The sequence below is a fragment of the Acipenser ruthenus genome, chromosome 17 (assembly GCF_902713425.1).
Source record: "Acipenser ruthenus chromosome 17, fAciRut3.2 maternal haplotype, whole genome shotgun sequence".
NCBI lineage: Eukaryota > Metazoa > Chordata > Actinopteri > Acipenseriformes > Acipenseridae > Acipenser > Acipenser ruthenus.
Window position 1 is genome coordinate 24,241,835 of NC_081205.1, and position 25,513 is coordinate 24,267,347.

Below are 25,513 nucleotides of genomic sequence, written 5' to 3' on the forward strand. Positions count from 1 at the left end.
CCACTTTAAATAAATTTATTTATACATAATTACATAACACTCAAATTATTTGAGACAGACTTGGAACAAAGCAATTGTTTAATAAAATACCATGATGTACAACAGACTTAGATAAAAAGAAAAACGCAGATTGTTACCAGGTAATAAAACATGAGCTACAGAAAGTACAGTCTTAGGCCAAACATTTTCTTTTCAAGCTACATAGCAAAACGTACCAAAATAATAAGGATACTATAATGCTTGGTTAATGCAATCCAACGTACATGCAGTTGGGTTATACACAATCTTCATTTGGCCCATAACATGATAAAAAAAAGTCATTTAGTTTAGAGAGATAAGTTCTGAACACAACAGGGAGAAAAGTTCATTTTGCTCAATTTGGGCTGGTAGCCTCCCTGTATAGACTACTCTTTTGCATTATAAAAGAAGTTTCACCTTTACCTTTCCAAACTTGTGTCTAGAACCAGAGTGTGCCACTTATCTACGCTCCCAGTATTAGGATTACATTTTTTTTACACTAAAAACAAACAAACAGAAAAAACCCACAAGCCAGCCTCCGCCAAATTATAACAGACATGCTTAGTGTTACTACAACTCTTGTGGTGTTCAGAGAAAAACAGACGTTATGTCGTGCTTTTTACTTCAAAAGTCTTTAATCAAAACAGTACTAAATTTGTAGTAAGAGACCTATCTAACCAAAGGATTTGAACATTCACCATCGGTATGAAATGGCTTATGCTAACTAACCTTCAGTGCTATGCCATATGGTAACCACAACTTTGTTTTCAACATATAAAAGGGTTTGTAACAATACAATTCAAGTAAAACCTTTAAAAACTGAACTAATCTGGAAAGGTTTTAAAAATGCTACAAAAGCAGCACATCAATCCTCTGGATAGCACATTTAGTTTTTTTTTTCTTTCCTTTTTTCCTTATCAAGTCAAATCTTCTATAATAGGTTTCAGGACATTATACATAGGCATTTGAGTGGACTAAGTGGGTCCAGCCCAAAAAGTCTGTAACCTGTAAATACAAACAATATGGAATAAATAAAATAATAAAAACATAACCATGCTGTTTATAGATTTTAAAAAGCAAGCATAATTCTACCGATCACTACAATATCTAAAAACCTATTCCTGATAATGGAGAGTATAAAAAGAACTACTTAAGGTATTTATCTACTAGTATATGCAGGGAAGTTAGTACAGTGCCTTTAAGACATAAGGCGCTTAAAAGATCAGTTACAAAGTGCAAAACCACCTACACACTTCAGTTATGACTGTATAGTGGTTGACTGTTTTACTGCATATAAGAGACACATATATAGTTTGAAATACAAAACCTCAAGTACAGCATCTTACATGAATGCATAAGTTTGGATTACTGTGACTTTTAATGCTTTACATATCATGCTCTTTATAAACCTAACAAATGTAAATATATTGTTAAAAGAAATTAAAAGTTCACAGTTCATAAGCAGGCCCTTTTCAAGATTTGAATGTAAAATAAATGCATTTATAATGCACAAGAGGATGGAAAGACCATTTTTAGTAGCTTTACATACACCACATTTCATTATAAACTTAGTGTTCAAAAGGGAACTGACCACATGGATTAGACTTACATTTTCTGTCTTTTCCAAAACACTGTTACTTCACAATTTAACCAAAAATATTTATGAAAAGGGCATTAAAGTACTGATGGCTGTATGTTGTCTTTACTAATATACTAACGGCCTTGCCAATGTACAAGTGGTTGAAACATTAAACAAGTCTTTCCTCAACTAGTGAGTTCATGGTCTGGATTGGATAACTGTCTGCTATATTTGCACACGCCTTACAAAATAGTAATTCCTTTCCAGGAAAGGTTGCAAGTATATAACCAACGTACAACACAGGTCCATGTTTACTACTCCCAATTAATCTACTGCATCTGACAACCGATCCAATATTGTAAAATCACTTGCTTCTACCAGCTCTTCTGGGATGTACAGTAACTATGGAAATAGCAATGATACACAAGCACATACACTAGCTTTAATTTGCTGTTGATGCAAGCCGTTTTTCCACAAGAGACATTCATATGACAATTAAAAACCTTAAATATCTGAACACTAATCATTACATCTTACACATTTACAAATAAAATAAAGGATGATGTAATAATGAATTGCTACCACTGTGCTGTTTATTTGTAATATGTGGGGTTTTTTACCGCTGCTTTCAGAATTATTATTTTATTTTTTTAATAAAAGGATTAGCTTCAGATCAAAAGCAGGAAGCAAAGCAATGCAAAAGCTCCTTTGGCTACTTGACGGCATATTGTGTAATGTACAATTTAATCATTTTCAGTTAAGTTTAAATAACAAAATACCAAAGTTTTAAATAAGGTGTTCTGACAAACAAAAAGTAAACTAGAGAATAATGCGAGAAAATAACTAAACATGATTTTTTTTTTTACCAAAAATGTTTTAAAAAAGTGAATATAAAAATGTGTTCATTAGCATTTGGTGGCAAATAGTGTTCATGTTTTAGTTGCTTGCCATAAATATAGACTGCAACTCATGTTTTACTACCTATTTGGCAATAGACAGTTAAAGGGAATCAGTCTTCTAGTCTGCTCTGTGTGGTAAGTTGGGATTTCAGATTTCAATTAGTAGCACTGTTTCATTACCTCTATGGGTGATCCTTACTTTAAAATAAACTGCAAATTACTACTACTACAAAAAAGAATAATTGTGTATTGCATGTACAACCTCTTGAATGGACCTGATTCCTTGCATTGCTTTGTATAAAACATAAATAAAAACATATACATTTTTGCTGCCAAGACTGAATATCAACCACATTACTGTGCAGTAGTAATACTGCTGAAAATACATTTGTACCTATATGAAACTGAACCAAATACAATTATATATTTTTTGCCTATTATGTAGCAACCATTTTTTTTCAGCAATTCCCTATTCAAAACAATGGCTCAGACAACACAGGTATATTCAAACAGACTTCAGGTACACACATACCACCTGCATATATCAACCTGAAAATAATATTAAAAGACTGACTAAATGCAGGATTCATGAGCTGTCATAACACTGCCTCTCTCAAATTACAATATAAACGAAGTACAACTTTAGGCAGTGTGTCTTATAGGGGTTAAAAAATATAAATAAATAAAAAAAAAACCAACCCTCCAATTACTACCTTTATCAAGGTAGCACAACCGATACAAACCACATAGTGTACAGGACAAAAATTGTCCAAATTAATTCTTCAAAATAAATGCTGCTTTATTGCATTTTGTACTATAGGCTTAGAACCAGCTGTAAGTTTAAGTAAAACATATCTTGGGTCTGGTATATTTTAGTCTGGGAACAGTAGAATCACCTTGAAAGTATTTCTTAAATAGGATTCCATAATGTTACATTTTGAAGGAAAAAAAAAAAAAAAAAAAAAAAAAACTTTCTTTTACACGCCACCAGTGCAGGGATATGTATGTTCTTTAAGATTCTGCCTTTGCTATAATGTGTTTATTTCCAATGTACGCATTTAAAATGTATAAATACTGCTACTGTACTGGAAAATGGTCTTGTACTTGGTCTACAAAACCTCAAGCCAATGAATCTCCAAGAAAAAGTCTTTGTCCAAGATTCTGTTCCTTTATTCCAAGCAGATCTGCAAGACATTTCTTTGCGAGATCAATGTAAACGCTGCAGGTTTGTTGATCAAGATTCTGACAAAATGTCATGGCGTGAAATCAGTCTGGGTGTACTGATTAGTTACATTTTGACAGGATGGTTAATAGAGCCCGTGATAGAAGAAGTGATCGAATTTAGCATGGTACAAAGTCACTTTGAATCATTTTCTGCATCCTTCCTGGAATTTGTGTGACATGGGCTTGGCTCATCTTGAGAACCTTCTTTGATGGCTCATTTGTCTGGCTGTATTGTTCAGGAGGTAGATTAAACATTGGTGAGCCCAATCAACAGAAATGTTACCCGAGTGCAAGATCTTCCATTATTTGTACCTGTACTGTGTCTACAGTATCACGAGTTTTATTATTGAAAATATGAAAAAACGTTTTTATCTATACTATATACATATATAAAACTTTGTTTACAAGGACCCCCCCAAAATCTTCACAGCGCTAGTATGAAAGCACTAACATGCAACTTCACAAGCACAGGATGGCAACGTACACATCAAGAGAACTAAACTGTATATAAAAATGAAAAAGCAACAACCAATTCCGCAGAGCGCCAATAGGTGTCTAGTGAATCACACACACACAACATGACCTCACTATGAAGATGTTCTCTAGACCTTAACACTTGAATAAGGAATGTGCTCCTTAATACCACACAGGTGGACATATGCAAATGAAAGAAGTGTGTTGTTTTTATTTTACTTTTTTTTTTTTTTTTTTAAGAAAGGACTGAACATGAGGAACACCATTTTCTTCTCCTGACCTGTGGAGAGTTTGAGACGAACATGAATCCATTATCCGGGTAAGAAAACCTTTTCACAAGAGAATGCTGGTACTGCTCTTTTTCAGACTGATCAGTGCGGTTAGGGCTGTTGCATGTCAACCACTGTTCACTCTGTCTGAAGCTGCATCCACACTGGACAGAGCGACACAAGCGAAGTACCGAATGTCAATCCACACCAGACGGGACTTGGAAACAAGCCAAAAGACTGGAAATAAATACATGACCCTGTCCATGCATTCCTATTGGACATACTAGAGATAGGCTGTCCCATTACAAAATAGGTCTTGTTTGGTTACCCTGACCTCTGGCAACTCCGTTGTAAAATAAAGGTTGGACTTATAAAATCTATAGATCAGAGTTATTGAACATCCCTATATATCCAACGGTTTTATTGTTATCATTATTAGAAGTAGTAATTGTACAGTTGTAGTTTTTTTTTTTTTCACGGTACGAGTAGCAGTAGTAGTAATAGTAGTCTGATTTGAAGCCCAGTACATCTCCAGCTGTCAGAAAACAGCTGGACAATAGTAGTATAGTTAAACTGATATTTTCAACAACATTATTTTATCGTTATACATTTATATATACAACTTAATGCAATCTCAATTGTGTTTCTTTACAAATTCCTTCTTTGATCCTTTTTGTTTATTAACAAAGTATTTTTTTATAGTGCAACATTATTACTATTACAATTATTAGTAATATTATTACGTCGTTGTTGAGCACTACATAAATCACCATCTATTAAAATCTTTGTTATGCGCAGGTCACCAATTACCTTGTATCATTATTTTGTTTTTCCTTTTAAAACAGTCCTGTCAACTTGACAGAAAATGCTTTATATAAATATGGGTCATAATCTTCAAAACTACATGTGAGCTTGGTAATGTTGGGATGTGTCACACAGAATACAAACGTATTGCTGGTTTTGTTTTACAACGTATAGTGTAGTAGGACCTCGATAATATTTTTGTTTGGTGAATCGCCACAAAACTTTGCTTTATGCGTATGTAAATAACTACTTGTCATGGATTTGTGCCACTGAACAATTTAGTGAACAAAACGTTATTTATAATAAAACCAAAAAACAAACAAACACATAGCTTAAAATTAGGTTACATGTTCAAGTTGAAAGCGAATGCAGGACCTTTTTTGTGTCATTTTTAAAAGACAGCAAAAAGTGCACATTTTTCATTTAAATGCTGGATATGTAGACTGCATGTATGGTCCGGTTTATTTTTGCTTATTAATAAACCTATTTTCATGCAACTTGCATTAAAATCGGAAAGAAAATGTCTCGGTGCTGCTAAATGCACCACCTGCAAGCCACCCAGGCATGGTCTTTCTTCTGGATGTCTTTGTAGTCGTTCAATTTACAATCCTATAATAAATCGATACTGCTGCACCTCAAATTAACTTTTTGTCGTCCATGATTAACTTGTTTTGAGGCGCAACGTGTTTTGAGGCGTGTGTTTGACATGTGTCAAGGGTGTTAACCTTGCTTCCGATTGGTCAGTTTCATTCCAGTCGCACAACGGAAAAAAAAAAAAAAAAAGAGAAACAGGTTCTATTTTAGCGATGCAAATTTTTCTCAAAGCGACATTGCTCACGTTGCTCGCTACTGGTATGGATACTCCCATTTGACTGCAGTGACTTCTAAATTATTCGCTCGCGTTCAGTGTGGATGCAGCTTGAGACAAACACTGCACTAGGTTGTCAGGATAATCCGGTCACTTATCTGCTCAACATTATTTCAGTTCAAGGCATGCTGTCGTATCGTGTGGAAGATCCAGTCCATTTTTGTCGTCCACCCGCCATGATGAGCATCATTCATCTGCTTCATGAAATAGTCTAGAGCTTCTTGCTCAGTTTTGTCCAGTGCCAGGGTCTTCCGAATGTAAGCAATGTCATCAAAAGACTGTAGCTCTGGCATTCCTGAGCCCAGCATCATAGAGAAAAGGTTTATAAAGAGGTTGGCATGCTGTCTGATTGCCAAGTAAGCTTTATAGCACATCTCTTGAAACCTGCAGAGAACAAAACCCAATTTTACAGTATTTATTATATACAACTAATATATAAAATGATCAATAGAAGGCTGTTATTAGCCTCAAATTTCAGACGGCATAATATTTACATATTTTGGTTCCAAAGCTAACCTACAGTAATCACAGCAGCAAACTATATAAATGTTTTATATACAGTATATGGAACACATTTAATAAAAAATACGTTCTTTTATTTTTTTTTAAAAACACAGTGGTACCAGGATGTATTAAGACACACTGAATTAAAAAAAAAATGCTTTGGGAAAGTCTAAGTTACTCAATGTGACAAATTGTATGCATATGAAATGTGAAACTGGTAGTATATTGCCAAGTGATGAAATATAATGAAAAACCGTGGTATAACTGACTACAAACCTTTCAAACTCTCTTGTTTTAGTGCATTCTTGAGCTCCTTTGCTTATCACTATTAAGAAATCTTGAGTTAAGACAAATGGCACCCGCTCTCGTTTGTATCCAAATTTTTTCTTCTTGTGATCCAGGAAATGACCAAAATCTATATGGAACAGCTTAAAAAAAAAAAAAACACACACACATAAAGATACACCTTAAATGTTATAGCTTTGGAAATAAAATAAAATAAAAAAATAAAGGAAAAAAAGAACTTAAAAAAAAAAAACAGGCCATCTTACCTGCCCATCATCCTTTACCATGATGTTGCTATTGTGTCTGTCTCCAATTCCAAGAATAAAAGTGGCAACACAATAGCCGGCACAGGAACGTGTAAACAAATCAATGGCTAGATCATACCTATGAAGGGAACAAAACAAAACAAAACAAAACCTTAACAATATTTGATAAGTCACATCAAACGTTTTTCTCCACTTGTCATTCAATATTAAACAACAAAACACTTTCATTACCCCACCTCCTCCAAAACAAAAAGTTATTTTCTTAAAAGACAAACTAGGATTTAATTTGGAATTGTACAATGTAATATACAGTGACAGACATACTGAAAACAGTATTTGGAACAGCAAAGACTATTCACTTCAAGGAAAATAAAACATTTGTTTAGTCAAGTTCTTGAATTAAACGTGCTTCTAATAAGGAACTTCACAGTATTAATATTGTTTTATACAAACAGCATTCAAATAAAAACCAAAATATCTTTATGTACAGTTGTGACGTAAGAGGCAAAGACAAAGCTCTTGCAGGGTGAATGTTTACATAACCATGTTCAAAAAGTATTAAACTGAGGCATTGAAGAAAATCTAGTTCAGACCGAGTTCTGTTTTATTGAAACACAATATTGTACAATACAAACAAATCCAGTATTAATAAAGCCTTACATTTCTCCTTTGTTCTTGTCTTTAAGCCACTGGTGTAAAGTATGGCTGTTGAACTGCAGCGCGCCCTTCAGTCCTCCTTTACACTGGATCTGCATGATCGTATGAGAGCTTCTTACCACCTCGATCAGCCCCACACAGTCACCAATTGACAAACAGCCATAAGGAAGCATCCTTAAAAAAAAAAAAAAAAAAAATTAAATTAGGGAAACCAAAGCCATATTCTAAAAAGGCAATATGCCGGTTCAGAAGACAGACACTGATGCTTCATCTTTGACTGTGGAGACTGACAGCTTTATGTAGGCATAATTGATATCTTTGTTGGTAGTCTGAAGCCGATGCAAAGCAGACACAGAGCTGCTCTAACTGCAACAAGAAGGGGTTAAGCCTACATTGACCTCACGCTCACTTACTAAAATTGAGCACTCAAGAATCCACAACGCAATAAGAAACAGCTTGTTTCATAAGAGATTGCGCTACCCTTTGAAAACCACCTGATGACACAATTTTGTGCTGAAATTCTGAACCCTCAAGCAGCTCAGTACGAGCATATTTTGTGTGAATACGGCTTAAAAAACTTAAAAGCCCAGATGTCCGAAAGAAGCCCAACAAGTTTTTGTATCAAATATGACAACAGTTTAACTTGCAAATTTATCTGTGCATAATGAAGTCTGTGTGGGGTTTAACTGGCAGCCTGACACATTAGTAACTTTGCTTACCGCAAATCAAGGCCCTGGTTCTGCCAGATGTTTTCCATAATTCTTATGATTTGCAGGGTTAACATGTCTTGTCGCAAATCTGTAATAAAAAAGGGTTATGTTCCTTTTGAGGTAGTTCTTTAAAACACAAATTAATCTTTGAAGTCTTGTCTAATTAACACCAGGAGCTTAATTAGTATACTGTAGTAGATAAAATGATAATTTACCATCTCCATTTTTAAAAATGATCTCATTGTTCTGGAACAGAAGCTCGGACATGATATCTGGATTTTCCCAATTCAACCACAGAGGCCTTTTTGCAGAGGACATGATTCTGCATTCTTCAAGCCTACAAATAAAAACAAGGAAACATTAAATATATTAAATAGCAGAAGGAAATTATTGGGAGTAATTACAACCAAGTGCCATTTTATATTTGTCTTTTTAGCACAGATCATTTTTGATTAACAGAAACCCTTAATAAAATGGACTATAAAATGTAAAAAAAAGAAATTTAACACCATTCAGCAACACACCTTAAATTGCCCAATTGGTGTGCAGGGTTAAGTGGAGAGGTAAAGTTCTGTAATGCATCCATGTAGTCTGGCCGCCTCATTTGCTCTACAAGAAACTTCATTTGGACCTGAATTGCAAGAACAGGGTAAGTCAAATTTGTGATTAATGGAAATTGTAGTATACCATTTTTTTTGTACAGATTTTTTACATTAAAATTTTCCCATATCTTGCACTAAAAAGCTGATTGACAGTAAAATACAAAGAATTTGACCTCATACTTTTCTGTCTGCCCTTGGAACTGCACTGTGCTGGCCAAATTGTGAACATAAAATGTCTGTTCAAAATGATTGTGTTAATCCAATTACTCAAAGTATCAATTCATTAAATGTGACAAGCAAGCGATGAAAAGCAATAATAATAAAACAGATGATGTTTAGTGTGTACCTTTTGCGTTTCATCTTTTTTCTCCTGTTTGAGGATATCTGTGAGGTTAATCAGTTTCTCCATGGCTTCAACTTGCCGACTCAGGTGTTTCAGGTACATGCCGCAGGCTCGGCAGTAGGACTCCAGAAGTAAGCCAAACCGCTGACTCACTGTTTTGTTGTGCATTTCAGACCTACCGGAGAAAACATAAAGCTTCAGGATTCTAGAACCGCAGATTTCTGATCAGTAATTGTACTTTTTCCAGGCTACTAAATACTTAACCCATCTTGCTTGTATTAATGAACACCTGACTTGAGACCTTTTAATGCCCATGTGTTGTTTATTATATAGACTGCATTTAGAGAAGTACTACATTTATGTTGTGTTTTAAATTTAACCCTTTGCGGTCCTATGTCGGACCTGGTCCGACATCGCAATTTTCCCTTTCCGGTCCAATGTCGGACCCTGTCTGACATCATCAAAAAGACGCAAAACAGGTCTGTAGTCGTTTCTCCAGAAAAAGCCGAGAAAACCATTCAATGGCCGAGTGAGGCCGATAGGAGCTGAGAGAAGCCAAAAAAAAAAGAGCCTATCTCATGAAAACTGATAGACCCGACACCATAGATAACACAGACATAAACAAACAAGATAGCTGCTTCCGCATCCAGCGCTCAAAGAACATCACAGACATTTGCAGAGCTTTTTTTAGATGTTATAGTAATAAAACAACAACTTGGATCGCATTATTGAGGAGTTTGGTGATAAAACGAGTGATCAAGAGATGATTTAATCGGTATGTACTATTATTAAGAGGCATTTGAAAAATATAGCGAACAAGGGGTGGGGCGGGGCTGGAGATGCAGTACTGAGTGTCCTGTTGATATGCAGTGCCTTTTAAACCTGTTTTACTGTGAAAAAAAACACTTTTAAAACAGCGCGTCTAAAATAAACTGTGCATGTGAAAATAAATTTGACCGGACGCGCCTGACACGCGCTGAATAAATGGACCGCTAAGGGTTAATGCACAGATTAATGCAACCCTATACATCATCTCTGCTGTTTTATTTTAACCTTTATCACTAGTTGTGTAACTGAAAAAAATACAATTAAATATTAGCTATTGTAATTGTGTTACTTACTTCAAGTGCCAAAAGAAGAAATGTCCGATTCTCTGATTGGTCAAAGCTTTCTTGAGTAAAAATCTCACCAGTGGGTTATCTAGATACTGCTCATATTTCAGGACCTGGGAGGTGGGTCAATTAAAATCAAGCATTTAGTAAAATTATAGCACAAATACACAATACAGTACTAACAATTACAATATCAGAGTGTATACAACAACCTGTAGTTTTTTTTTTATTTATTTACTGTACCTGTACAAGCTGAATTAGGTACTGAGAGAGTTTGTCATCTGTCAAATACTTTTCAAGACACCTCACAGCAAAATCACGTATCATGGGATCTGGGTAGTTACAGTCCAATAACTCCATTGCCTGCTCTGGTTTAATTGCGGGCCAGTCCTTTAATAGACAATACATCTGCAAAAAGGGAGAGAGAGACACATTGTGAATAAATATTAATACCATTATTGAAAATCATCTGCATACTACGAGAGTTTATATAGAGCATTGTTAAGAAAGCAGGGCAATAACCTATGAACACACATTACCTGTGATGCTTCATCTCGGGAGTTCCACTTTACAGCAAGCAGAATTTTGGGCAGAATTTCAGGTATGTTTACCAAAATATGTCTGTTGAGGGGAAAAAAGTAAAAAAAATAAATAAAAAAAAAACTCTCTTACTATGCTAAATGAAAAATGTATTCAGAAACTCAATGTCTACAAGATGACATTTATTCCCCCCCTTGTCACATAGCAAAACCCCCACTCTATTTACCTGTGTCGCCAAAGGAAATCTTTCTCTTGCTCAGTGATCTCAGAAAGAGGGTCTCTGTTACAAACCAAACGAAGCTGTTCGTTATCACTTTCTGTCAGCTCATTGTCTCGAGCTAATCTGTTACTCTGGAAGGCAGAAATATGTTCATGTTACTGATTTATATTGTCCTAGGTTTTTCTACAACAACTTGGGAAATGGTTTAATTTATACTATAATTATTATGCTATGATGTTGCTTAAAAACCATGAAGCCCATACTCCGTGGAAGCTCAACTTATCCTGAAGGACTGTTTATATTTCAAAGGATAATACCTGTTGTGTATACAGCATAGGATGTTTCAAATATACACTTCCAAAGTATAAAGCACATGATTATATACAAAAAGCCTGCATCGAGAACAGCATTTAGTATACACACACAAAACAGGAAAAACAAATGCAATCAACAGCAAAAACTTGTGCACGGCTTCCCCGTATATCACAACATTGTTATCTCTACCATAGTTTACGGTTAACAAAAACATTTTTGATCTGTTTATTTATTTAAAAATGCTCCCCTTCCCAGCTCACCACCTTTTACCAGAAGACAGCATTAGGGGGATTCCTGATATGTATAAACCACTGACCACATTGTAATTTTCAAGGACATTTGACATATTTTGCACTTTAAATTCTAACAGCAGACCTGCAGCTCAATGTCTGAATCTAAACGGGCAGAAACAGCAGTGCTGTTTTGTTGTCTCGGGGACCATACAGTGTTAAAAATGTCTCTCTCAATGAATACCCAAGCAGACATTGCAGCCTTGAAACCCTAGTCTAGTTGAACAGCTATTTTAGGGTTCTTCCACTGGTCTTACTGCAGGGCTGAGCATTTATTCAAAAGTTAGGAGGAGAGAGCCCATGACTTTACAGACAGACACAAAAAACATGCTAATTTTTAGTATAATTTTTTTTTTTTTTCCCCGCATATATTTATTTATAGTATGTGGAATTTGCAATGAAACTGTTATGGTTAAACAAATAGATTTTGTGCAACCATATCCTCTACTTACCAAGCCAGTAGGGCAGTAATTAAACCCCAGTTCCCTGGATATAGTCCAATTAGCATGGTCCTCAATTGTTGACATGTCAGGAAACTTCACAGGGCTGCTGAAATAATCAAATTCTAACTCTAAACAAGGAGTTTCCTAAAAAAAGATGGGCAAACAAAAACAAACATTAGTTGTATGTAACAACTAAATAGATACCACATTGTTTTATTCTACACATCTTGATGCTGGAAATCATTTAAAACACATCTAGTTACATTTAATATCAACAGCATAAACCAATTTTCAATGTTGAAACACTGATCCCAAACCAGGTATCATATGGTGTTAGACTTCTGTGGGGTATTGTACCTTATTTGGATTTGAGCCTGTCACTCCAATGGGATTTAGCAAATCTTCCAGTCCATGAGGCACAGGCCATAAATTTAGTGCCATTTTTCCAGAGACAAGAGTGTCTGTGTAATCAAAGAGATTAATATTCCCCCATGCCAATGGACAATGTTCCTAAGGAAAACAAACCAGCATTCAATACATTAGATACACTACTATTTTGATTTTATTTACACACCATAAATGATTAAATCTATTTATGGCATGAATTTGGATTTTCCTAAAATCTCTTCACCAGCGTTACTGAATTGGGACCTGAGTCTGCCTAGCATCTTTAGTCAAGTTTTTTTTATATGGTATGTTATGACCTGAACTAAACCCTGCTGACCACAGATGCAACATTGTTTACAAGTTTCCTTATACAACAAAATCACCCTTCTAGTTTGACTTGTTTTGTCTATGACAATAGCATCATCCAGCTACAAGAAAAAACACACACAAAACTTTTACACATGTACTGCAAGCCCTAATTCAGAATGATCACACATTGGTCAATTCAGGAGAGCTGAGCATGTTAGATATGAATAAATATTAACTCCTGGTAACTTAAAGCTTTAAAAGCTTTCTGTCTAAAACAGGTTCATTTGCTATCAAGAGATGTAAAACACAAAAAACAAACAGAAAAGCAGTAATTGCAGCAAGACATATACTGTTCATGACTATGGACTTAAACATGGGATTTATTCCACAAGATAGATCTCACTTGTTTAGTGGATTTGGATGAAAAAAATTGTCAAATGCTTTATATTTAAATGGGACTTGAACAGATAGTAACAAAGGACCTATACATTTGTGAATGATGTTGCCTGATGGATTTAACAGACGGCTGGCCAAGGCTTTTGATTCATTGTTTTGTGCTTGTACTATTCAGATATTTCAAAGGCAACATTGCAAGTATCAGGAAGCTGCTGCTAATAAGGCAAATTAAAAAGGCAAGAAATAAAGTTTAAAGCATCAGTAAGCACTACTTTAAACATGCAGTGCATGGAGGTTAACAAAACGTCACATGCTAAATCCAATCAATAGTTAGTTAAAGTTTAAAACCTCTTTAGCCCCCTTCCTGCCTTTGACAGAGCAGATGGACAAACCAAGCCGAGCTGCACGTGGAATATCAGGAATGTACATGTCATACTTCAGCCACTCATTCCACCTGTAATGGAAAGCAGCACATGTAATTTTGTAGTTTCGAATTGTCACTTTGAACCTATAAACTTTCACCCAAAATACTTGTTAAAGTGTTAATATAAAATGCTTTTGACTGCAAGTGTGGCCATACAGCAGCAGTCATTTTCATATGACTCATCTTCTGTTGTAACCACATCCCAGATGCAAGCTTAAAAGATTAAATTCCCACTATTCTCTCATCAGCGAAGTGTGCATATTGAAAAAGATCTCTGTGCAAAATGACTACCATCCTGGCATGTATTCTTTAAAAATCATCTGCTTGCCTCCAGTACTTCCAACTCTGAGAAAGCACCTTTTTGTAACATCTGTACTTTTTAAAATGTAGAAGATACCCCTTGTATTAAATATACCATACTGCCAATTTTTACCACAGCTTCATTCAATTCTTGGACGAACAGCCAGCAGCTACTGGCACAAAGTGAAACGTAACCCTTACAAATATCAACCTACTGAGGTTTTCAAATACATCCTAAAAGGTATAATACATCCCCAAATGTCCTTGTATATGGAATGCAGCATGGACCTACATGCTGTTTATTCTATTATCAAAACCTCATGTAGTTATTTCATGATACAACTGCAAAAACTATGCTGCAACAAAAGTAATTGTTGTAAAACATCTACAGCTTATATATAAAATATACCCAGCCACCCACACACAAACAAACATTTGTTTAATTAAAAGCGTATCGTCATCAAATAATTCCATAACATCACAACAACTGATACCTTGGGTTAGAACATGGCACTCGCTGAGTGTTCACATTATCGCACATCTGTTCTCCTCCATGATATATGCCTGTTCGCACATAAATCTACAAGGGGGAAAAAAAAAAAAAAAAAAAGGTTTTTAGAAAATGTTTTCATACTTATCAATAAAGTTCTCCCCCCCCCCCCCCCCCCCAACTATCATTCAAAACCATTCTGTTCTGTGCATAACATGCAGATCATTACGGACGTTCACCTAATTACCCAAAAAGCAACACAAAATCAATTTTAAATTACTGCAGTAATTTTATAAAAATCACAAATACCGAGTACATATTATATATACACACAACAGATATACTGTAAACAGGCAGAGATGTATAGCAGAAAATACCTTATCAATATCTCGAATGTTTACATTTACATATGTTGCACACAAGATCTTTATCTTCAAGGTATCATTAATGGTCCACAGGGACTTAGCAGAGGTTTCTCCGTTCATGTAAGGTGTGGCAGTTGAGATTCGACGAGCGTAAGATGGCATGGTGAAATTATCAATTGGCAGCTGAGTGTACAGACTCTCCTTAGCCATCAGCATCAGATTCGGCATACGCCCCAACATGATGCAACTTCTCACATACTAGAAGACAGAGGCAATTATGTAATGAAAGAACATGGGGAAAAAACACACAACAAAAAAGATATGCATAAGGTCACCATGAACTACATTTCAAGAACCACCAGAATTTGTTAAAAAAAAAAAAAAAAAAAAAAGCCAAGTTTCAACGAGTTAGATGGAAAACAAAACAAATGTACATGACAACTTTTATGCAATTCAAATGACAGCCTTCATTGCAACACTCCCAAGTAGTTGTCTGGAATGATCATTTTGTTAGGTTGGGAAACCCCCAACACAAAGCTATGTTTGGACTATTGAGAAGGATGTACTGTACGCACGCAGTACATTAAAAGAGAACTATGCGTTTATCTCACTTCCCAAATGCCAGCAAGCTAAATAAGTTTAACTTGTGTGCATATAGATATCCTTCTAATTGGATCCAAAAGGCATTTTAAGACTCCATCATTCAAAATATGTTAATCTTGGAAAAACAAAACTAAAAAAGCACAATGCCTTATTCAGTGGGGTACAGTAGACTCCTGCATTAATTCATGAATAGTTACCCTGCAACCCAACCTGCTTGACAACAGCAAGACAATTTACAGTTCCTGCTGTTTCGGAAGCAGTGAGCTGACAAATTCAATTTGTCTGATCTGCAGAGACATCATCATCAATACTGGGTCATGATGCCATTACACACCGTCACAAGCTAATCACACAGCATGGCTATGGTGCATGTCAGGCTAGTCATTTAGATCTACAGTATGCACAGCATTCTCACAGCAAGTTTTATACTTCTGCAAGTAAAATAAATAAATAAATAAGATTCTCTACCTTGTACTGACTAAGCGGGTATTTTTCCAACAAATACTCATCGCAGCCACACACTTTCAGGATGTATTTTCCCTGGTATTCCTGCACACACATTTTGAGCTGCTCAGGTGAAAGCAGCATGCTCCGAGTTTTCTTCCTTATAGCTTCTGCTATTACGTGCTCCGGTACGCAGTCGTGGTTAATTTTTAGTGTGTACTTCTGTTTGTCATTATTGGGAGAAACTATCACCCAAATCACAACAATTATTTGACCTGAAAAAGATACATCCAAAACTATAAAAACACTGAATGGTGGTATGCTGTATGTAGTAATAATAAAAAAATAAAAAAAAACCTTATACTTCCCTTGCACAAGACCTGATTATAAACCACAGCCTACATAAAATGCAAAATGCGCATCCATGAACAGACATTTAATTTCAGTCTTAATCCATCACAATTTGAGTCTAGAAATTGACCCTATTATTATGCACATTTTTAACTACATACTCTTATTTGTTAATCTATTAACTACAAGTGAATGTTCAGTATATATTTTCTAAAAATGCACAGAGATCAAGTAACTTATACTATCCTTACCTTTATCAAGTTTACTGTAGATGTGCTTTGGAAGTTCTGGAGAGGATTCTACATTTGGAGGGTAAACATATAATGCTCGACTGTGTGGCCCATTTACATCTCTGAGGTCCACTGCTTCTTTACAGACATTCAGTATGTTTCTCCTGAAGTCCTGCACTTCAGGATCCTTTACAAGATCAAACTCACACACAGGCATACCAATTGCAAAACCTGTACAAGGAAATTGAACAATAACTAGAAACACAGCTGTGTGGCTTAATTCAATAGCCTAACTTTGCAAAACAAGTACCTTATTTTCTTCAGTTTTTCAAGCTTTTTTTAATTACTTGAGTTCTGTAAAGCCCATATAAACAGTGCAGTTACATATCTAGAAGCTTGATAAACACTATGCTTCATGTGCAACAGGCATTTAGATGTACTCAAGCCTCACACTTAATATGTTGCAGAAGACTTATTCAGGTGGTGTATAATAAACCCCATATCTGTGGAAGAATAACTAGGCTTTACTGCCTCTTAAAGCCTGTATTTTAGAAAAATATCAACATTTTACAAACCTCTGTGCTTTTACTTTCACATTTTCTTTTAGTTATTAAAAACCTTGGTTGTTGGTAAAGATCATACGCAATAATTATTTTTCTTACAAATTAAAATTGGGATACAGAATGCACTGCACACATTAAAAACTCTTACCAATTTCCCGGTTAAGAATTTTCTCCTCTCTATTGCCAACTGGCTCTATGACCTTCAAAAATGGCTGGAAGAGTCGGAGATCACAAAGTCGTCTTGTTTCATCATAAAATTCCTCCCGCTCTGCCTCCTGTGTAACACTGACAAAAATATACGAGGTTTCATCCTGTAGGAGATGATGAAGCGGGTACTTTCTGGCTTCCTTAAAAAGTTCATGTTTAATGGTAATAAGTGTGGCCTCACGGAGGCACTCCAAAGTCAGAATCATTCCATTAGGCAGGAGACAGTCCACCAAAATCCTTGGGGGCATCAAGTGGATGCCCCACAGTTCACCCGACGATGGTCTTGGAGGCATTTTTTCTTAAAGTTCAAAGTCTCTACACTGCTTCAGGTAATTCAGCAAATGCACGTCTTCTAATAAACAACTCCTAAAGAAAACAAATAAAGCACATTAAGACTGACATTCTATTTCAATTTTGGCAAAAATATAAATAGCAATAAGAGTGTGGAGCATCCGTTTTAAAGAACAGATCACCTCTATAAGTATGCCGAGTTTTAATTTGTGCTGTGCCCATCCTAGCTCTCAAATGTGGTAACATCTAGTTAATTATGAAGTATTAAATCAGGCTTTAAAATTAAATGTGAATACAAAAACAAAACCTTATAAAAGTTGAACTCAATTATAAAATGTATTTATTGATTAAATGTATTATATGAAAAACAGTGGTGGATCCCTCATCCCTTTACTGGGGGGCACCCAACTATTTGTTTATTTTTTTTTCTCTCTGAAAACAAAACAAAAAAAACTAGCAAATTCTGCATGGGAGATTGACGAATACAAGACTATCTTTAATTCTGTTCAAAACAGAATAAACGTTCATTTTCTGACCACATACCCTACTATTCTTTAAAAAAAAAAAAAAAAAAAAAAAGTCTACTTATTTTTTGTTGGTAATTTAGTGTTCAGCTTTAAAAAAAATAAATAAATCCCAATTTACCCTGACTTTCACTATTGTGGTTGGCCTGTTAAACCAAAAAGTCAATAAATATGGAAACTCCCTGGCAACTACTTCCCTTTCCAACAGGAACCATTTACTAAATATGAGGCGAGTTTGGACATTTTAGATATACTGCACGTCAGTTTTTCTGACCCCTGTTCATGGATAAACATCAGATTTGTCTTGAACTAACAAGGCGATGGAACTTGTCAGTTTTGCAGCTTGGCATACCAAACATATTCTTGCATTATCTATTATTAAATTGAGTGCTCAGGATCTTTCAGCCAATGAGAGCACACTATTCGCCTTGTGTCATGGAATACAGATTTCAGAGAAACCCTATTCATGACATCAACCGTGCCACTCACAGTTTTTACGATGATGTATTCTCCATATCAGCACGGGTGACATCACAATCGGCCGAGTAGTGCAACCACTTAACGGTATTCTCTTCATCAACATTTCCCTTTTTTTCAATGAAACTGACAATGGACTAAATAACGGTTGGTAATAATTAGAAAACAAACATAGCTCGATTTTACTTGCACAGTATAGTAATAAAGCAGTATACAATAGATGTATAGGACTGTGAATATCCGTGTATGGGTGTCACAAAGACGGCCAGAGTGGGTGGCGTCAGACCAGAGAGGAATACACAGACAGAGACGGTGGTGATGATGAGCTGGGTGCAATGGCTGCACTCAGCGTTTATTTAACAAATAAAAGGTTTGAACAATGGAATACAAAACAGGACACGGCACTTGACGCCAAAATAAACAGACAGACAAAACACTTAACAAACGGTGCACGGAGACAAACAAACACGGTGAGTACAAAACACTTATAATTATATCACTTATTTTAACTCCTTTCTCTCTCACCCGTTCTCCTCTTCCGAACACCCAACCACAAGTGACTAAAACGTGCATCTATATATACTGTTGTGCTGGGATTCAATTACTAATTAATTACTCACTTGAATCCCAGCACGTGAATTAATTCTGTGCAACCCCGTGCTCACATATTACATTTAACCAGCACGTGAAGTGATTTGTGCTCTCCTCGTGCCTAAATACAAATCTACACTTTTTAAATACACGTGAAACACAGACCCGTTTATATCCCGTGTACCAATCTATACACCAACATTAACACACGCAACATACACACAAATGCACACAGGGACGGGGCACATTGCCACAATGGGTTATATCAGCTCGTAAACAGACCTCGGGTTCACTTCTACTTGTGCCAATATTGCCCGCGTACACAGGTGTTCGCCGTTATACCATATTTGATACATGTGTTTAAGCATTCTGCTATAAATTCTGCATTGTCCCTTTTTTCTGCCAGCGTTTATGTACCAGTGCATCACAAGTCACAGGAAACAGCCTTAAAACAGGAACTGCCGATGTGCTCAATAGCTAGAAGCCAAATGAGTACTGCTGCCATGCAGCAAGTTTCCCCGTGGTTACAAGCTGGAACTTTACATATTTTCCCCACTCATTCAAAAAGAGAAATAATTTGAATAATGTATTCTAGTATTCTGCAGGATAGGAGGGCATGACCTTGATTACTTTGAAAATTTAAAGAATACAACTATATACCAAGTATGTTTATCCAAATTAGATTATATTTTCTACTGTTACTTTGAGAAAGGTGAAAACAGGCAAAGGTCCTATTTTGGGTGGCTTTCATGAACTATTTTAGTTTCACATATTTGCAGGCCAAAGGTTTTAGACAATCTTTGTAATCAGCTAAGTTTACCTGTCTGACAATGATATCCAGGATATCCTTGCTTCAGATAGCTATAGATGCATGTGTTTTAAATTTAACTCTCAAGACCCACTTATTCTCTCTTGCTTTTAATGCTCGAAGCCTGGTATCTGTTATTAGCTGTTGTCTAAATTGCTATTTCAGGTTTTTTTTTTTACTCCATCTTATCTGTATGATTCTGCTTAACACACGCATCCACAATGTTTAGAATTCACACCCTAGCCTTTAATTTATTATGCCTATATTTCATTTATTATGCCTATATTTTGTGTTTGCATTGTTTTTTAATGTTGTATTTAATATACTATGCCTGTATTTCACTGTAAAACGTATTATGCATTGTTCCTCACTATCTTGTAAAGCGCTTTGTGATGGTGGGCCACTATGAAAGGTTCTATATAAAATAAATATTGATTGATTTACCTAAGGAAGACCCATCTCAAAACAACAAATTGCAAAATATATGCTAGTTGCAGTCTCTCAAGATATTGGTACACTGGTGTTTTAAACATCAGCATCACATTGGATTTGTTTCAGTAAACATTATGAAGAGATGTTGCACATGGCTAAGTCGCCACCAGGATTGTGATCATAATGAGAAAAAACCTACTAAACTAAGTCTCCTCATGTGTTAGTGTCGACTCCCTGGAAGAAAAGACCTACTTGGCCCATGAGTCCTTTGCAATGAAAACTATGTTCCTCTTTTCATAGTATGAGGCATTTTTTCCCCATTGTTGTCAAAATCTTTTGGTAAAAGCAATTCCACAATAGGTGGCTAAATAGGGATCATTTTCTTTCTCCCAACATCTAGCCCTGTTCATCATTCTAAAACTGACCACGAGATTCAGAGAGCTTGCCAGTATGTCTGCTGGCACTAGTTCCTCTTGTCTGTATCCAAAAGCTTATATAGGAGTGTAAAACGATCCCACTCTATATGACAATGCTGATTTCCAAGTTCCTGAGGTATGAAATGACGGCAGCATTGCAGAGCAGAGACTCTGTTCAAGTAACTACAGTAACTGCATTCCAGGTTACTAAACTCCAGTTACAGTACTTTATTAGAGTTTAAATGATATTACAATTCTGGGCTTAAACTTAGTAGTGCTGTTTCCATTTTGATTTGGTTCATTAAATTTAAATTTTAAACTAAAATGATAAATGTAGAGGTGGAATTTATTAAGGTAAATGTGTTGCACGGAAAGGTACAATACAGGATTATCCAAATCAGTAATTTTACAAAACTATTACGAAACAACATACAGTGCGAGTCCTACTGGCTAATATTTTTTATGACTCCTTTCAATCGGCAAGTACATGAATCATTCAGTGGCCTGTGCTACACTTGGCAAGAGAACAAGAGTCTTGGAATAACCTACCACACCCTGTCAAATGCAGATTTTATGAATTACAAGCACTCTTCAAATAACTACGAGAAGTAAATGTTCTTAGTTTGCTGGTGATAAATGAAGATGCTTGGCAATTATTAAACTGCACTTTTGGTTTTACTTTTATACAGTAGCTCTTGTAATTTGATATCTGTATGTTTTAAATAACTGCCAACAGTCCAAAGCAACAGTTGTTTTTTGTTTGTTTAAGTTCTAGATCCAATCAAATACTGAAATAAAATATACAAAACAAAGATGGCAAAAAAAATAAAGATTTAACACAAGGTTCAATGAAAATGCTGCGAAATCTAATATGAAGTACGATATGGATTAAATTCCAAGGGCAATATGCTTGTCTGATTATTTTCAGAAGCCTCACTGTGCTGGTTCCCTGGCTACTCTTCAGCTGTCCAATGGCTTCAACACTGTAACATACATTATTTACATGCAAGTATTATTCCATTTGCATTCAAAATATTACATATTTAACATGGAAGCAGATGGAGCATATCTCAATGCCTGACCAGGATGTTTGAATCCAGGAAAAGGCTTCCCCTGTTACACAGTGTCAGCACAGGAAGTGGGAAAGGAACAGAGGAATATCTCTAGCAAAAACAGCACAGATATACAAGTGGACGGTGAATCAGTTCTTTCAATAAAAAATTCCAGGTTAAAAAAAATAATAAATATTGTCATTGTGTATATTCCCCCAACCACTCAAAATCGCCCAAAACCACCCTCTATAGAAATATACCAAAAATGTTAAGTTTATAACAATTGGTATGTTTAGGATAACACAGGAAAGGCTCAGATAAAATGTGACAATATAACATATTGCTTTTAAGTAAAGGAAGTGTTCACAATATTTAAATTTGACCATACATCCCATTCCTGCATTTTAACAAATACAGGTATTTAAAGGTTGATGCCTAATTGCACAGACTAAAATGCTTTTATCAGTGCAGTGAACATCTTTTTAAAATCTGGGCAGCTGCCAATAGTCTACAATAAAACAAACTCAGTGTTTCTATTCAATTGTCTGTACTATGTTCAACAGACTGCCGTATGCTTTTTTGCATTACAACAGTAAAATCGTTACTGAATTCCTGGATGTCTGAAACGGTTCCTCTCTCTCTCTCTCTTCTCCAATTACTTTATACTCATCTCTACCTAATTTGTTTGGGTTGCCAGTTTAAGAATTGTTTAAAGACAGCTGTAATAATGAAATGCCAATTAATTTCAGTTTGAGTGGAATGGGGAAAAGGGAACACACACTACACAGAATGATCTGTATGCTGAACTCAGTGAAAACCATAGATGCAGTTCAAATCCTTATTCTGACAATCCAGCTAGGAGTTCTACAAAAGGCTCGTAGGGACAAGAGTGTAAGAACTCAGCTACTCCAAATTAAAATACAACTAAATCTTCTTTTATCCATATGATAAAGTGAATGCACCTTGTTGACTTTAAATAATATGCCATTTATTAACATAACATACATTACTGTACTTTTTATATAGCAGGGATGGAAATAGGACTCCCATTTCAATTGCATAGCAGTTTGATCCACTCCTGGTTTTACAATGAGTTTAGCAAGACACACCTGAGCTTGTTACCCATACACTGTGGTTAATAAGGCTAATTTTAAAACCTGGAATAAACTTAAAAAAAGAAAAGCTACGGCGTTTTTTTTTTATTATTATTATTCTACTCTAATCTCATACAAAGGGCTTATCTTTATTTGGATCTTAAAACTTGGGCTTCCCTTTAAGGGACAGCCCGCAATATATGTGCCAGAAACTAACAAATAACTGATTCAGTTGACTTATAATTAAGCTTAACTGGAAGCTGCAAGACATCTGTCCACATTAATATAAAAGCATGCTGCTGCCTAGTTTGAAGCCAAATAAAGAATGCCTGAAATGTAGCTTACAGTACTTACAAAACAGGATTTATCCGGGTAAACTATTGGTTTTCAGCTTTATAAACTGAATTCAGACTCTTCTTTTCCACTAGCATATTCTATACTTGTTATTTAGTATTCTTAAAAGACCAAATTACCAGTAATAGCTGTTGAATGACTGCAGTCATGTTTTAAGAGAAACTGAACCCCTCCAACATTGCCACAACAGACTAACCCAAAGCCGTAGTGTAAAAAAACACGTTTTACCCTTGGAGGGTTGTGTTGGGGATTAATGTATTTTCTATGGAACTATTTCCTTCCCTTTATTCAGACCACCATCTGATGCCAGTCCGCTTGTCATTAAAATGCAATCTTCAATAAAATACAGAAATACTGAAAGAAAATACTTTTGTTGTTGAATTTTAGTTTAAGTATTTTTTAATTCAGCAGTAGTGTTTAATAGTTGGAGTCAATGAAAATACAGTAATGAAACATAAATAACTGTGGCTTTATGAACCCCCATTTCACCAAAGTCCTTCCAACAATTAAGAGTGTAGGTTTCAAATAAAACCAGTAACTTCATTACGAGGTGTTTTTTTTTTTTTGCAATCCAATATTAAATACTTACCTTTTCCTGGTCAACAATATTAACGAAACTACATTAGACCATAATCCCCCGTTCTCTTGAACTGGACTTTGAGATTGACAACAATTGTCTTTTTTTTTTTTCTTTCTCCGAATGCATTATTTACTGCATGTGTAAACGATCGCTTCTTCAGTCGGAGCTCTGAATAGAGTTTATTTTCAGCTCTACTGTATCGAACTTAACATACGGTACACACCTTAAGCACCATTTAACAAAAGACACACACAAAAAAAAGTCAACCCAATGATCATTTAAAACATGGTTGAAAATAATTCATCTTAATTGCCATTCTGTTTTTCACAATGGAATAAACCGTGTACAGGACACCAAAAAACTAAACTATTAGTTATAAACACGAATTCTGGCTACGTGTACTAATTTACTTTAAACTTCTGACTTTACAGCAGAAGCACAACCATAGTAAAGGAACACATTTATTTCGTCAGTCATCATGACAGAGCGTTGTTATTGGTAGTCTTACATTTTAGGGATTTTTCCACGTTTCCAGATGCGTTGTGCACTTTCCCTAATCAAATACATTTATTTATGTTTTTAACTGTATCGTACAATTAAGCACATTTAAATTCCTAATACGTCTATTTCTTTAACTGGAATTTACACCCACTGAGACTGTTACTCACCCTCTCTTCCCCAAAGTGTTGCTCCCACCTCTCCCCGTCCCCGGCCTTTCCCAGTAACTCCAGTCCGAGGCTCAGGCCTGCCCCCGGTCTGACAGCCGCAGTTTCTCCATAGCAACCGCAGGTCTCTTTCTCCTTGTTTTTCTTGTATGGAAATTTGGTAATATCAGCTGGTTTCGTTTATCGCCACATTATGCTTATTTACATACATAAAAAATAAATCTACATGCGTAACCGATGTTACCTAAACATCCCTTGCATATAATCATTAACACCGCAACAAAAATTACTGACCGGGAAGATGTTTTTTTTTAATTTCCACCCCTAAAAACCTACTGTCGCGCGAGCTTTTACTGAAATCATTTCTATCAATCACCTCGTGCCCCCTCCCAATCTCCAAAAACTACGAAGGATTGTACCACTTTCTGGTAGAGCACTCCACAGAATCCTTGTTTGAACCGATACTTGTTCTTAATTTTACGATTAAAGTAAGCTCAAACGCAAAACTGGTTTAACTAAAGCACTTCTAAAATACACAAATGCAGAACGTGACGCAACATTTGACATAATCTCGAGTGTTTGCATTGTAGTGGTTTCTAGACGTCGCACACAGTAATCAGGTATGTTCCATATATATAACATATAGGGGTGTGGGAATATGTCATTTGTTTTGCCTTTTTGGGGGGACAGGGGAGATCACAGTAAGTGTCCCATAGTTGTAATGCACTCATAACAGCA

At 35.7% G+C, this 25,513-nt stretch overlaps 1 protein-coding gene across 1 annotated transcript; it reads right to left on the bottom strand.

Moving 5' to 3' along the window:
* On the bottom strand, positions 1–25,391 carry LOC117423098 (phosphatidylinositol 4,5-bisphosphate 3-kinase catalytic subunit alpha isoform-like). Its single transcript, XM_034038531.3, has 21 exons — positions 24,779–25,391; positions 17,433–17,857; positions 16,743–16,952; positions 16,165–16,415; positions 15,106–15,351; positions 14,733–14,818; positions 13,863–13,968; positions 12,780–12,932; positions 12,432–12,566; positions 11,381–11,505; positions 11,154–11,235; positions 10,858–11,022; positions 10,624–10,727; positions 9,506–9,677; positions 9,082–9,188; positions 8,773–8,894; positions 8,567–8,645; positions 7,851–8,021; positions 7,191–7,308; positions 6,916–7,067; positions 1–6,519 (listed from the first exon to the last, which is right to left on the bottom strand). Exons 2-21 carry the CDS (start codon positions 17,782–17,784, stop codon positions 6,249–6,251), a joined length of 3,207 nt encoding a protein of 1,068 aa, XP_033894422.1. The 5' UTR covers positions 17,785–17,857; positions 24,779–25,391; the 3' UTR covers positions 1–6,248.
* Positions 25,392–25,513: the final 122 nt, after the last annotated feature.